Source organism: Agelaius tricolor, unplaced genomic scaffold (assembly GCF_023055355.1).
Source record: "Agelaius tricolor isolate 1412-34295 unplaced genomic scaffold, bAgeTri1.0.p SCAF_9, whole genome shotgun sequence".
Taxonomy (NCBI): Eukaryota; Metazoa; Chordata; class Aves; order Passeriformes; family Icteridae; genus Agelaius; species Agelaius tricolor.
The window spans coordinates 23700386-23716135 of record NW_027269269.1 but is presented as its reverse complement, the minus strand read 5'-3'; the positions used below and the strand labels follow the sequence as shown (position 1 = coordinate 23716135).

The 15750-nt window shown below is 48.0% G+C and overlaps 1 protein-coding gene across 1 annotated transcript in view; it reads right to left on the bottom strand.

Moving 5' to 3' along the window:
- Positions 1-15750, bottom strand: part of FSTL1 (follistatin like 1) — a 53313-nt gene that overhangs the window by 14384 nt on the left and 23179 nt on the right. Inside the window, exon 3 of the mRNA XM_071433262.1 lies at positions 492-596. Within this exon, the coding sequence (XP_071289363.1) occupies positions 492-596 (105 nt within the window). The remainder of the gene's footprint in view (positions 1-491; positions 597-15750) is intronic.

Genomic DNA, 15750 nt, shown 5'->3' with positions numbered 1-15750 from the left:
AAGACTCTTCTAATCATCTCTGACTCCCTGCTGGATACAGCTATTCATCCTTACAGCACTCTACCACAATTATTTCCATTTTACAAAAGCTGATTTTTAGTAGGGTGCTTGTAACCTCCTCAAACAAGGCGCCAGTGAGGTCAGGCTGTCTTGGAGCTCACAGACCACTCCCTAGAGTGCCCTTCAAAGCCAGCTGCACACCCATACCCCCCTGGGCTTTCCCAACAAAAGTCTCCTGTGCGTGTAAAGACCCTAGGCAGTCCTGCAAGCAGCACAGCTGTGAGTCCCAGACTATATCTACCCTGTAGGGCTCTTCCCCCACACAACACTGGAAACAGTCCTGCTGTTTGAAGAGCCACTGTGAATTTGCAGCTGCTTCAAAACAGCCATAGCCTTGTTCCACCACGGGATCCTTCCAGTGACAGAAACCCATCTGGGGGGTGATGGTGGTGCCACCTGTCCCAGACACAGAACCTGTGCTGCTCCCATACCTCAATGCAGAGGCAGGTTGGCTCTCCCTTCTCTGTCACTGCACACTCACGCCCAGCTCCACAGAAAACATTGGCACAGATTTTAGATTTGCTCCTTGGCTCTTCCTGCAAGATACAAAATCAGAGACACAAAATACATCATTATCCACAAGAGTAACAACACAGTTAAAAAAAATAGCACATTTAACTGGTATCAGGACCAAAAGGTACCACGGTGTTAGGGTGGGGGTGACAGAACAAGAGAGACATGACTTCAATAGATGGACAGCTCAGACAATAAGAAGCAGCAGACACAAGAACAAGGGCTACAGTCCCAAGAATACAGGGTTTCCTTCAGGTCATTCCTGGAAAATCACCTGGGAGAAGTGGAGCAAACATGAGCAAGAGGAAGTCTAGCATGAATGGCAAGAATAATTTGCTCATGTCAAGGACTCCTGTCTTTAAAATTTCTTTTCACAGAGGGTAGGGAGCAGAAATGTCTTTGCTTGAGACACTTAGGAAGAAGGTGAACATATCCCTAGAGAAAGGTACAATACAAACAGGCAGAAAAATTGTCATCAGGCACCAGATAATGTCCTTGTCACAAAAAACTGACCCATTATCTTGCTTTCACTAGTTAAGATCAAACACTTTAAAGGAAGAACACTGTCATGGGTGAGATAATTATCCAGTAATCCTCCCATAATGAAAATTCCTTCCTGATTCCTGACAGCCTGCAGTTGACTTATGTCCTGCAGCACAATTTATATGCTTTACAGTTTTCTCCTAGCCAAAGTCATCACAAGTATTGTTGTTCACATAACTGTCAGATATTTTCTTTTTTTTTTTTTTTTATGTCCCACAGCATTCCTAAACTGGTGACACCTAGTGTGGAATATTTCCATAGTTTAATCATACAACTACCATTTATTTTTATCCATTTAATGCCTTTTTTAATAGACTTTTAAAAGAGAAGATAGTTCCAGGGTTCAGACTTTGAAGAGCCTGGCTTAATTCCCTGCTTTGTCATTAATTTCCTTTGTGACTCTCAATTCACCTGACATTTTCCACCTGTATGTTGAGTATCTGGTTTATGCCAGCCAACTGGCTTCTGCAACAGTTTTGCATCAGAAAGAAGATTGAGGAATGAAAAATAATCAGTGAGATAAGTCAATCACATCTGCTGTGTTTCTTCCCTCTAATACAAAAATGTTTTTTCACTTCTCATCAGAGTATTATTCTTATGCTCTGCTCATTTGTGGCATCTTTGTACCTATATCACTTACTTTTGAAAATAGGCAATGAAAAAGGAACAGAATTTGTCGGAAGAGCAAGCATTATTGACAAATGCTGAACACATTTTTCCCTCCTGTTTCTTCTTTATTCTAGATTTTTGTTTGTTTTGCTTTTAAACCACAATTTCACAGAGAGGTTCTGTCTTTACTGAACAGCGCACAGAGGCAGCCAGATCATTTTCTGAATAACCTTGCCCTGGTCTTCAGAATAGTTTGTTTGCTGGCCTACTGCACAATTCATCAAACCTGAGAAGGTCTTTTCAAAGCACTGCAGGAATCCCTCCAGGTTCACATAGTGACAAACATCTTTTGGATTCTCTGCAGGAGTTCCTATTTTGATGCTTATTCTGTCAAATACAGTGTTTGGACATGCCAGTCTTAGCTGAGAAATGTATTCCATGTCCCAGGCCTGTTCTCCCCATGAAGACAGCATCACCCTCCTTCTGCCTTTTCATCTCCTTTCACATTTTGTTTCTGAGCTACAAGTGACACGCTATCCCTTCTCCTGCATCCAGCTCTCTCCAGCCACCTTCCAGGGGAGGGATGGGAACCGGGCGCTTCTGGGGTGGCATGGAACAACAGGAGTACTTCACTGCACAAAGCAACCTCATGCAGCTCAGGGCAGGGAAGGAAGAATAGCTCATTTTGCAAAATACACAAAGAAAAACCCAAATTGTCCAAGGCTGGAGTCTGACTTTGGGCACTCACACACCTAAAATGCAATGTAACTACCAAAGTGCTGATCCATTTAGAGGAGTTTTGAACAACTTGTCAATCCCTTCAAGCAGTCAAAGAGAGAAAAAATCAGCTGGGCACAGCTTTGAGTGGCCACCCAGTGAGGTCAGTAATCCAGTTGCCCACAATAAATGGCAGTACTCTGCCTCTCCCATGGACAGGCAGGACTGCCAGCAGCCACCTCCCATCCATGCCCGCCAATGCCAAACCTGGCTTTTCATTCCTGGCTGGGACTTAGGGCACTGCTACAATGCAGCTGGCCTCAACAACCATCTGCAGTGCCCAACCTTAGATTGCTGGACTCCTCTCCCCAAGGGAGCTCACTTGGAAACCCAGTCTCCAATGGGGCCATCCACAGCTCCCTCCCTGCTAGTGCTAAAGCCCAGGAACCATCCCACAGCTCTTCCATTGCAACCTGGGATGGGGATGCTGGCAGGGTGATATTACCAGAATAGCTTCTGAAGACACTCTGCCACCTGCCAGGCTAGAAGGCCACATTACTCTGATTTTTCTTATTAATCAAAGCCACACAATTTTCTGGTTGCTTCTTCTTATTGCCTTAAGTTGCCCTAGGCTGGCAGGGGGTTGGGGCTGATTGCCACATTCCAGCATGGCTTTATCCACCTCAGGATTCAGCCAGAGGAAGAAATGAAGCAAGCTGCTCTGCCTGCCTGCCCTCTCATTCTGGCACAGGGTTTCTCAAACCCAGCTGTGGCATACCACAGGGTGGGAGCTCTTTCTAGCAGCTCCTGGCTGCCTTCCCAGCAAATGTGCACAACTGACAGTGTAACAGAGACAGAGGTGGATGACTGGATGAGTACAGTGAGGGTCTGCAAACGAGGCTTTATAATCTCCCAATTCTCTGGTGATCTCCCAGAATCTACCAGCCAAACTGGTTTCTTGTGAGAGATACTCTGATCTTACCTTGGATCTTGTCATGTTTGCTTTTTATAAAGCTTCACCCACTGAAGTGAGTGAGTGAGGCAGCTGCCACTTTAATATTAAATAGCCATCCTTGCACCTGCCTTGTAAAAGCTTGAAAATATAAACCACAAATTTTTAAAATTTAAAATTTTAAAAAAAGACTCCATAGTGTTTCAACATCATTGCCATTAAATTAATTAAAATCAGGATTTGCTGGGATCACAGCTTTTATACTGCTTTATCTCTGAGAGCTGCCACTGCCTTTTCTGTCATCCTGTGCTTGGGAAGTGTCACCCGTTCCAGTCCACAGCGCGCTCGGGCAGGCGGAAGGGAAAGGGCAGAGAATTGTTATTAATTGCTGCACGGTGGCATTTCCACTGCAAGCCTTGGCAAGGCAGTTCCTCTCTTCTGCCTCGAGTGAGGTGCCCAAGCTCTCTCTCTCTCTCTTTTAGGTACTCCTCTGCCGCCCAGAGAGCAAGTGGGAAGGTGCAAAAGCAGCAAGGATGAAGCCAGGGCAGGAGTGCCTGTGCCTTTGGAATGTCTGCCACAACACAGGGGCACTCTGACCCTTCACCCTGCAGGGGCACGACCTTCTCAGACATCTTCTCTGGCAAACACCATGGAGAAAGCTCTTCTCAACAGCTCAAGGGCCAGAAGTTCAGGGCAGCTGGGCAGCGTCATGTATGCATAGCCCAGCTTGTCTACTGAATGGGAATGGGAATGCGCAATGCTTTTGGAGGGCTGGGAAATGTAACCCTGTGGATGAAGGTTCGTGCATGTTAACAGGCAAACACTAAGCAGAAGACCTGAGCTGACAGTGCAGAGAGTCACATGCAATGCCTCTGCCTCAGCTGTTGTCTCCTGAGGAGCAAGGAGGAAAAAGACATTTCCAAGGCACCCGCAGGCGAAAGCCAGAGGCAATGCCAGTGGTGAAGGATCACCATGGCAACCAGCAATGCAGGGCCTCAAGGTGGAGAGCTAAAATTAGGAAATTAGGCAGTGGAAAAGGCTGTTTCTCATCTCTGGCAGCATCTGGTGCTGAGAAGTTGGACCCCCAACACAGAGTAAGCACAGACATCCGGAGCATTTCCGAGTCCCTGCCTGCACCCGGCTGTCCAGGACTGAGTGTGACTTGACACACCAAGGCAGTGCCAGGTCTGCACAGGATCCCAAGGTCCTGCCAGGTGCTGTGCCTGCTCTGCACTGGTGGGACTGCATGGAAACAGTGCAGTGTCTGCAGTGAGATACGAGTGATTGTACGCATGACAGAAAAGAGGTATCACGGCTCCTTGCCTTTGCAAGGGAACTGCCCACTGCAGCTCTCCCTTGGCTGCCTCCTCCCCTGGCCCCTACTGAGCCATGACTGTCTGGTGTCCCTTGGTGGGAACTGAGACTTTCCCAACCAGCCTGTGAAAGTTGAAACCACAAACAATTCAATGACAAAACACCTCTGTAAGGAAGAACAAGCTTCCACCTGCAGAGAAGAGCTGCGCACACAGCTCCATGTCCACAGTGCCCTACAGCCCGAAGAGAGCAGCAGGGATTACTGCCATTACACATGTTCTGGGAAACAAGCAGAAAGACAAGATGGGGAGTTAATATGCTTTACAACAACCCCTCATACTGGCTTGTTTTCTGCATATCTTTCCACAGAAAATCTCCTCTTTGAGATCTCAAAAGTCTTTTTCTCAGCAGCCCATACTGCATTGGAGAAATACTACCTACTGTCCTGCTCCTATTCATACAAGTAACAACCTTTTCTGGTATCAGCAGTGAGGGCAGGTCCTTTCTTCTTTTGGCATCACTTTCTGGAAATACATAAAATTACTTGACCCCCACATAATGCTCTGTGCTCTTGGCTGTAAAATCAAGGTTTTGTGGTTTTGCCTTGCATGATGTGCACGGAAATCAAAGCGCTCTAAAGCTGGAGCACTGAAAACTCCTATGGGAGGCAATCCCATGTATTATACAAACTTGAGTATTACACAGAGAAGGCAAAACTAAAGGGCACCAAAATGATGTCTGGGATTGCAAGACATGCACAGATTCTCATGCCTCAGGGAAGGCAGCAGCAAAAGCTGGCTGCAAGTTTTCAGATATAATCAGTACAGTTCACAGTAGACTCCCCTCCATGAGGCAGAGAGAAATAAGCTGTGCAGCTACGTATTTCTGCCAGTCGTCCCTACATCTTCACATCCACATCCCTTTTGCCTGTTGCCTGCCACAACTAACAGGGGAGTAGGGATGTAAGGAATCTCTGAACATGCCAAGGTGCTACCCATAAACTGCATAGCCTGTATAATATCTAAACCAACTCAACATCCAGCCGTGAAATCTAGCGCCTTGTCTAGCTGTTGTCTTGGCAATGTTTGCTTCTGAACGCAGAAAGATTTGGAAACACAAGGCAGTAGGTTAATGATGCAGAAAGCTGAGAAAAGCTATGTCTCCTGACTTCCAAACTTCCCTCCTCTCCTGTTGTGGAGCTGGGAGGGAGAAGCATTGTGCTGCAACATTCAAAAAGAGAGAGCTGGGCAGCAGAGGAGCTCAGGAGGGAGCCAGGAAAATTTAGCAACTCCTGTACAGTGATGGCACTGAGAAAGCATTTGGCTTATGCGTTTCATCCCATTACCCAAGTGTTTCTCCCGTTCTTTCGGCAGCGGTGTCCTCCTGCAGAGGTCCAAGGGGACCAGATCCCATGTTCACTGAGGGCACGAAGGGGCAGCCAGCTTGTCACCTCTGGTCATTTGTGCAGCTGGCTCTGGCAGCACGTTTGTCCTGTTGTTTTGGTTTGCAACTAACAAGCAAAGCACTTGTTCCTCCCTGCAAACCTGACCCAATTCCTGTGGCAGCTCCCTGGATCCACTAACACTCTGATGTGATGGGGCGGAAATTTGGCAGCAGCATAAACTGAGCAGATTAGCGTGAAACAAGCAGGCACCCCTGACACTGGGCTTGCCATAAATAGATAGGTAAGGTGACCATTACAGTTTTCCTTTCTTTGGGCTACTGCCTCAGGTTGGAAGAAAATCCACACAAATTATCTTAAATTCTTACTTGGAAGGCTTGAGTTTCATTTAGCAAAAATAAGACGGTGATAAGCCCAGCAAGCGGGGATTGAATCATGCTATTCAGCTCTCCAAAAAAACCAGACATTATCAGGACAATCCCAGGACATCATCGCTATTGGAATGGTACAATAGGCTGTGGAATAACACATACTCTACTTTGGAATGAAACCTCTTGCCAGAGGTTGCTGTGCACACTGGTGCAGGGTCATCTCTTGAACGCTTTTTTTTGGTCAAAGTGGCACCCTCTGGAACTCCTCCCTCCCCTGCTGCAGGGGTTCCCCACCTGTCTCTGGAAGGCACATGGTGCATGTCCTGCTGCTCACACCAGCGAAGGTGTTGCTAGGCAGCTGGAAAGGCTCAAAACCAGGCTACCCCTGAGCTGGGTAGTCAAAAAAGAAGAGATGTTTGTCAGGCAAAGTCTGGACCAGGGCTGGATTCCCCAAGGGAGTGTGACCAGTTGCATTTGACAATGTTCCCTCGACATTCCCAATGCTAACAGTATCCTGTTTGAAGGGTGTCAATATGGGGTCTGTGCTGGATGCAGAGGGGCCCAGTGCCATTTAAACTGCAGGATTCCCCCTCCCCTAATTCCTAAAGCCATCCTGTGAGCAGCAGAACTAATGAAGGCCAGTTTCCAACAGCTCGCTCTGCACGGCCTGTCTGTCAGCCAGTTCCAGGGCAGCTCATGGACTCCTTCTTCAGGGGAGGTCTTCACAGGCCCCTCTCATTAAGGCAGTCACCTAGAGTCACAAAACCAGCTGGATGCCATTATCTCGGAGGCCTCCGCTGCTTTATCAGCTGTGCCGGAAACAGGCCCGTAGAGTCAAGGCTCACTGGAGGCCAGAGACAGGCAGGCAGACACAGACAGCCTGCTGACATCGCCTTGCTTCCTTAGGGAACCAGGCAGTAATTCCTTTGCAGAGCCCCACACAACACTTCTCTGGCTCAGCCTCTCCTCTTGACAGACTCAATGTCACTGCTGCTTGCAGTTCTGAGGACAGATCCTCACTCCAGCCCCCTGCCATGAATCCAGGCCCCCTGCTGTCTCCCTGCCACTGACCCTCGTGCTTCCCCTACCGCATTTTCTTTGTGTTGGAGGACAGACTCCCATCTCCCTTCTGCCCCCTCAGAGCTTCCATCACTAGAGTATTTCAGCCAGCTTCAATCAAGGGCTGTGAACAGAGATCTGGACACAGTGTCAGGAGTTATTGCACTCCCTGTGGAATGCCTGCCATGGAAGACCATGTGCCCCAATCCACCAATACACACACCTAGACATCAGCCAACCCCTCTTTCCAATACTTTGCTCCTATCTCTTTCTATTCTTAACTGACATCTAGGACTGGCTCTCTTAAAACATCAAGTGCAACCCCTTAAAGGCTTTTGAATGCTTGCGAGATGAATATTTAATGGCAGCTGACTTTGCTCATGGGAAACAAGCCAGACCATACATCTCTGCACATGCTGGGAATCAGGGTGTGTTCCCAGAAAATCTGGATGCAGAGAAAAGAAGGCAATAGAGGGAAGGAACTGCAACTCCCAGAGCTCATAGGAGGTTCCCTCTCTGCAAACCCCTACCTCACCCATTTGTGCAATACCCTCCCTGACTTGCTGGCTGCTCAGTCCAGGATCCACAGATCAGATGTGTCCATCATATGTGCATTGAGCAGGAGAGTGGCTGAGGCTCTGAGTGACCTCTGTGATAAAGGGGGCCCATCAGGTCAGTGACCTCTACATGAGGCCATGGAAAAACAACACGGCTTGTGAAAACCTGCTTGTAGGAATTCGTCCATGACTCTGTCAGGGAAAGGGACATGAAGATGTCTGATGCTTGTACTGCTGCTAAAAAAGACTGCCTGGGCAGCATTGCCTTGCAGACATTGGCAGGATGGATACAGAGCTCTACCTCCCCACTGAGCCCTGTGGAGACATGGCCTGGACTGCAGGCAGGAGCAGCAGCCCTTACACACCAGCCATGGCTTTCTCATGTCCCACAGAGAGCAGGCAGAAGGTGGTGCCTGCACGGAAAGGGAAACAAGAACTGGGAAGAAGGAGCGTTTTCTCCCCACAACCTAATCAAGAGCAAAAAGGCATCTGCCAAACAGCTGATGTCTCTTACAGCGTGATGCTGCTGAAACAGTTCCGGAGCCAGGCACACCTCTGGGGGACTCCACTGCACAAGGGCTCTGTTTTCCCTTTTAAGCTGGAAGGAATGTCTGTGCTCTGGCCCCCACAGCCTCATATTTTCCACCACAAGGCAATGACCGGTGAGGCCCCATTAGGGGAACAATGACATGAGAGTCTGGGGAAGAGGAAATCGCTCCTGCAAACAAGTCTGGAAAATGGCTGCTAGAAGGAAGGGAGCTTGCATCTGGCAGCACTCTCACTCCTGCAGCCTCTCTGCTGCTCAGGCAGAAACACTCCTTATACTCACAGCTTCCAAAGTGTCATGGCCCAAAGCTGCACTTCTCTCAGCCCTATTCCCTCCACCTATCCCTACAGCACCTCTAGAAGAAGGAATTTGATTCCCTTCTGCTGCATCATGTGGTGAAATTGCCGGCTTTTCCACAACCACCGGGATCTTTCTTACTAGTGTTGGTCCCAGCAAGGCATGGAGGCAGGATTCAGAGTGTGACTGATTTGTGCATACTAAACCAGCTGAAGAGGCTTCAGCTGTAAGCAGGGCAGAATCAGTCCCACAGGAGGAGAGGATGTGATGCTCTGCTGCACCATGGTTCTCAGAGGGAGGAATCAAGTTAGTCACTTTGTATTTGGATAGAAAAATCACCCTCACACACAGGGAAGCATCTCAGTGCATGTGAAAGGTCCTAAATGAAGTTAGTTCCACAGGGCCTTAGGGATGAGATTGGTGTCATCCTCTCATGTGACAAGACTGGAAAGGAAAGGCCCAAGGTGCAAGACTTGCTCAAGAATGAACAGAAGACAGCAGCTCAGCTCCCTCTGCTCTCTGGTCTGGAGCCAGGACCACTTCAATGAGTGATGTACTGTCGGAATTCAGGACATCCCTCTGGCTGTCCTGAATTGCCAGGACCTCTGCCAGGGGGCTCAGAGACCCTGGCACAAAGCCCAAGACACCTGTGACTTTGATTATGACCCATGGAAAAAATTACCAACCTTAGATGAGGATCTGCAAGCCATGAAAGTATAAGTAGAATAATAATTAGTTTGTCACAGGGTGGAAAAATAGATTTTTTTGGGTTTTTAGAATCGGGGTTCAGGGGGCAAGATGGAGGAATCTGGGTGCGTCCAGCCTTTCTCCTTCTTCTTCTTGGCCTCCATCTTCTGCTGAGATGTTGGCACTTTTAGATTGGTTTAGAGTAGAAGCTCACTGTCTAACATAGGTGATAGGTATTGGAAAGTAATTGTAAATATTGTATATGTAGTTTTTAGTATAAAAAGATAACACTGCCCCAGGGGCAGGCAGAGTGCCTCTGACTGTCTTGCTGAACAGACCTTGGCAGGTCAGGAGAAAAAATTTTATAGATAAGGTACAATAAACAACCTTGAGACCGAGAACTGAAGAGCCCTGACTCCTTCTTCGACTGTCGGGCTGGGAAAAAGAGACTTTCTAACGTATCTCGGGGTCACTCTGACCAGCTAGAGTCACGAGAATGCACCAGTTGTACTCCTCATTGAGGTATGATTCTTCTTCCCATATCCTCATTGCACTGGGCCAGGCTCTATTTTGCCATGGCTGAGCTCCTAGGAATCACAATTCTCCATCCTATTTTGTTTAAAGCAAAAATAAGAACAAGACCAGCATCGACTTCTGAATTCCAGCAGGAGAGTGATGTTCTGTATGTCACAGCGCTTACGAGTTGTCAGAAGAAGCCTTTGACAACAGGAGGATGAAGGAGGAAGATGAAGAGTTCACCCTCAGGGCCTCCACACCAGAGAAGAGCTGTGCACCACAAACTATTGCTAGCAACCAAACATAGATGTCATCACCTCTCTCTAAGCACACCCAGGCTCAGCTGTAAAAGGGAGGTTTCTCTGACAGATGGCATTTCCCCAAAGGTGTATGTTCCTTCCTTCATCTGCCCCATTCTGAGGTACACTGACACAGCTGCCTGTTCCCACACCCATTACCCAGTCTGAGGTACTTTGTGCCATATACAACCTCAAATGTTCCCTTTTCAGCCCCTAAATCTGTGTTGACCCACAGCTCATTTTGTATCATGCAGCCCTCTTTTTTCATCCTTCATTCCCCTAATTTCCCACACTCTGAAGTCCTGCAAATTTTACTGGTCCTGCCAGTTAAGTTTTGTTGCCTCTTTTTTCTGACCAGGGATGATTTATTTCTGAATGGAATCCAGATCTGGCACATTTCTCAGCCATCACCTGGCTCCAACAGAGAGGAGGAAAGACTGAGCTAAGCAGTGGGAGGCAAGTTAGAATTTACAACCCTATGGCATATTCACACCCCTTCCAGTAACTGGATACACAGGAGGAATGTAGATTGCAGGAAATGCTGAGGTTTACCAGCAGCCTCCAGCTTCTTGTGCAAGAGTCCTCAGTGGTTTTGTTCCCCTCACTGGGATGGGAATCCAACTGCAATGGATTTGATGATCCCTCTTCCCAGCTCTGTCCCTTAGTCCGTCTTTACTCTCCTTCCACCACAGCACATTGCAAAAAAAGCAATGGAAATTGCTGTGTGACTGGGGGGAAACACTGAGTCAGCCTCAGTGTGGGAGAGTGAGAACAGAGCTGGACATAAGCCAGTTCTGTACTTCCCATTTTCTATCCTGGCTCAAGGATTTGATCAGCTCCTTGTTAATGCGGAGCAGCTTTGGGTCTGCTCTACCCAATGGCTCTGCTGGAGGCAGCTATGGAAGAGTGAATCCTCAGGGGACAGTGCTCTGTCACAGTCATTTCTCTCCTTTGAAGCTTCTCTACTTCATGCAGTCATGAAATCTCCTTTACCCAGTGAGAACAGTGAGGAAGGCTCAGAAAACATCTCATTATTAGGCATTATTTTGTGTAGACAACTTTTCTTGGCCTGTGGTATTGAGGGAGCATCCATCCCCTTCCTGAAATCATATAGCTGGGAATGGTTATCAGACTAACAGGAACACCTGAAAATAGAAGTGAAGTAAGGTGAACATGGAAGAGAGGAAAAGTTTGAGTAGGCTGTGGAAGGAACCTGGAGTCTGCTCATCGGTGGTGCATCTGCCAAAAAGGCATGGCTCCATCCAAGGTTCAACTGTGTCCCTGTAGCCAGAGGGAGCTGAAGGCAAGTCTGCCAAAGCTCTACCATACTGCAGCCTGCAAAGTGCAAACTAGGATTTCAGGAGATGACCTGACAACTGGCAGGTATGTGCATCTACTGATTAGTATTGGAAAGAGGAGAGAAAAAACTCTGCTGTAAAAACTAAGTGAAAATCCTTGCTGAAACTGGGACATTGGGAAGGCTGCAGAGGTACACAGGGAGAGACACACATGCATGTGTTCACTACTCTCAGAAACATCACATCAGCAACAAGCAAGTCCCATTAAACTGCAAGGGCAGTCAGTCACCCCACAGCCCCTCACTGAGATCAAGAGTAGCAATGTTGGGCCATGTGGGACCCAGCACAAGAGGAACTGTGACCCTAGTTATGATCAGCATGTTCTTTTCAACTCCTGCTGTCCCTATTATTCTTCAGAAAGCCTCCAGTCAAGTCACCAGCACCTGAAACCATCCCTGTGAAGTGCTAACACCATTTCATGCCTTTGCTAAAGAGACTTCCCTCTGAGGTAGGAAAAGCTCTGTAAGTCTGTGACTTACACTTAATGACTGACCTCTTCACTGAGACAGCCAAGAGGAAACTCTGATAAGGCAAGAAGGCCATGAGAAAACTGGCAGCATCACTATGAAATAGGCTACAAAGTAGAGTCACTATGGAAACTGCCACAGTTGGAAGGAGAAAAACTTTCCAAAGTCCCAGGGTTTCCAGCCTTCCCATGGATGCCCCAAGGATGGGTGTCTCTCCAGGCTATCAGCACCACAGCCAACAGTGGCCCCTTTGCCCCTGCACTGCTCCCTGCAGCTTCTGCTGGACCCAATGTCACCCAAGAAGATTGGTCAAACATGGAGGCTTTTTCTTAGGCAAGCTGCTTGCGCTTATACTGGTGTGTCCTTGTGGGTCTCCTGCCTCATTTCTGATTTAACACAGCCTAAACAGAAGGGAAACGAGATAATTATGTTGTGTGGACTATCAGTGAGGAAGCTGGATGCTATTTCCCCCAACACCCCTCCTGACCTGGTAGCTTATGATGTGTTGCTTGGAAGATACACCTGTCAGAGCCACAATCCCCCTGCCAGCAGAGGAGCAGTATATAAAATGAAGGGGAAAATGAAGCAAACAACCTCTGCTGTGGTCACTAGAAATGGCACACCCATACCTACATGTGTAGTCTTGGGGAGCCAGCTCAGTCATCACCACTTCTGCCAGAGCAGAGCTTCCCTTATGTCCCCATGGCTGACAGCACAGACTTGGCAGCATTTGCAGCCCAAAGGCAATTCTGTGATTAAGAAACAAGAGAAGTGACCATTGATTTCCTATAACTCCTAAATAAGGCTGGGTAACATTTTTCAGACAGAGACCTAATTCACTAGGAAATGCAATTTGAGGTAGACCAAAACTATTTGGAAATTTGTGCCTAGTTCAGGGAGCAGCTTTGATTCCAAAATGATTTCTAAGATGAACTCTTTTCCCTCTCTTATTTTTAAATATATTTCACGAGGTTATGTATGTAAGCTTAAAGGTCAAAGAAAGCAAAATAAAAACATGTTTTGGTAAGCTTAGCAACTGTGTTTGCCCAGCTATTTTTTTTCTGCTGGAAATAAAACATTAATTTCAACTGACCTAAAATGCAGTTTTTGAGTTGACTCTGTGATTCAGCTAGGAAATTAAAAAAACAAAACCAATAAGTTATTCCAATGGCTTTATTCCTATAATATTGTTATTTGGTGTCTAAAGCAACCTATTCTTCTAATTCTTTCATCTCCTTCCATCTGGCTCTTTGTGACTGTGTCTGGAAATAACGAAGAACTGTTGCAGACATCGCTCTCCCCTCTCTCTGCAACCATGGAATTTTTTCCTGTCTAGTTGGGAAGACTTTGGATGCCGACTCCCATGGCTCAACTTTGAAAAACAAGCAAACAGAAAAATAAAGCCACATCTCCATTTGGTGGCTATGAGAACCCAGAGAGATCCTGCTTCAGGGAAGGCATCTCTTCCTCTGAGCCACTCCAGCAAAGCAGTGATTTAATGAGGCAGCTCCCAGTCCAAACTGTACCAGGGCTGCAAACCCTGCTCTGCTCCCCTCTCAAACACTCGCTCCTGCTGCATTCCTTCTCATCCTTCAGACCCCCCGTGCCTGCCTCCTGAGACATACAGTGAGTCAGCAGAGGAGGATATCATTGCCCTGCTGGCACCATCCAAACCCAGCTGGGCAAGCTGATGGGCATCAGGAGGTTTGCATGCAGAAACTTAAATGGGAGGCTGATATGTGCACTACATGTGCCTGGAAAGCAGAGTGCACCCAGGACTCATACAGGGATAACACAGCACTGCCTCCAGCTGCAGAGCAGGTGCCTGGGTCTTCCCAGCTCTCCTCCCCTGATGGGTAGTTTCTAGAGACACTGCCATGACCTCTACGCACACCCAGAGGTGGCTCAACTTGCAGTGACATAAAGGACCTGAGTACATCACTGCAGTCACTTAAACACAGGGCTTTTGAACTCCACTAGCCTGTCTGGCCCCAAACCACTAAGGGTAAGCAATCAGTGCCAGAAAGTGCCAGTGTCACATGTGATGACAACAATCTGAGCACTTGCCCATCTCACCTTTCTCCCCCCCCAGAGACAGTGATGAGGCATCAGGGACTTGCTATGAGCTTCAGTCATGCCCTGGGCTAGAAGGAGAGGTCTCCAAGCCCTGCTAGTGACCCCAAGGCTCTCCATGCCTCCTGCAGCCTGCGTTCCTAGAAGAGGGATCACTGCTTGAATCACCTCCAACAACATGAACTATTCTCTAATACTTCCTGAACCCTTCCCAGGACGTTTTGCTTTCTGCCCTGTGGCCTGGCTGGGCTGCATTTCAGAGATGAAAGGCTGTGAGCACACACAGATGCCGGCATCCTTACGCATTCCTGGCTCAAAAGTTTTCCTCGAAGCAGCTGCAGCTGCACTGCAAGGGAGGAGCAGCTGCCTCCCAGCCCAGAGAGAGAGCTGCAAACCCCAGCTTGCCAGGTATGCTACAAGATCCCAGCACAGACCACTCTGGCTTTGGGACCAGCTGTGACCCCCTCAGGCCCCCAACTAGCCCAGCAGAAACCAAGGCAGCTTTCTTGCTTTCCCTGAGAGTTACAACTGCCTTAAGGAGACGTGGTGCAAAATGTTGAGGCCATGATGCTATCAGCACGCAAACTTGCTCAATAAAACATGTGTTTCTCATTTGTTTTGTCCTCATGGCTCCCAGAGCTTGTCACAGATCAAGCATGTGAAGCACCACTGCCCACAGCTGGGAAATGTGTGCTATAGGGAGGGAACCCAAAGAGCACTCGAGGTCTTGGGCAGCAAATTCAGGGTTTGTGCAACACCAAAGCAGTCAGTAGGGCAGGCACTTGGAGGGCTGCAATACAGACATCTGCACGCATCCATCTCCCCTGCCCAGCTCTAGCACAAGCCAAACCAAATTCCCAACCCCATATGCTGAAGGGAAGCTTTTTCATAGTCTCAGCATGCAGCTCAGCCCCATCACAATGTTACAGGGAGACTCTGCCAGTGGCCTGGCAGAATTTCAGCCCAACATACTGTCCTCTCAGTGGTTCCCACTTAAATTCAGCATTGATGCAGGAGCTCAGCCCTGACCCTCCACAACCCGCAAGAAAAGGTGTCTCCCTGAATGATGGCCTCCTCTGTACCCCTCCAAATCCAGCCCTTTGTTCTGACAGGATGAAGCTGGCACAGCTCAGGAGATCAGACAGGAGCTCTCAAGGATCACACCAGCCTGTGGCACCAGCTGCTGGCAGAGATAAGCTCAGAGCTTGGGTGGAAGCTGTAGCCCTCTCTCTCTCACATAGCTAAGATAGGGAATTATAAACACAACTCTGTCAAAAAAAAAAAAACCAAAACCAACAACCAAACCAACACAAACCCACCAGAATCTGTGGAAGAGTAACCACCAAACCAGCTGGATCCAATGTCTTGGGGAGATCTTGATGCTCTCCTGCTTTGTGCATGCAAACCAG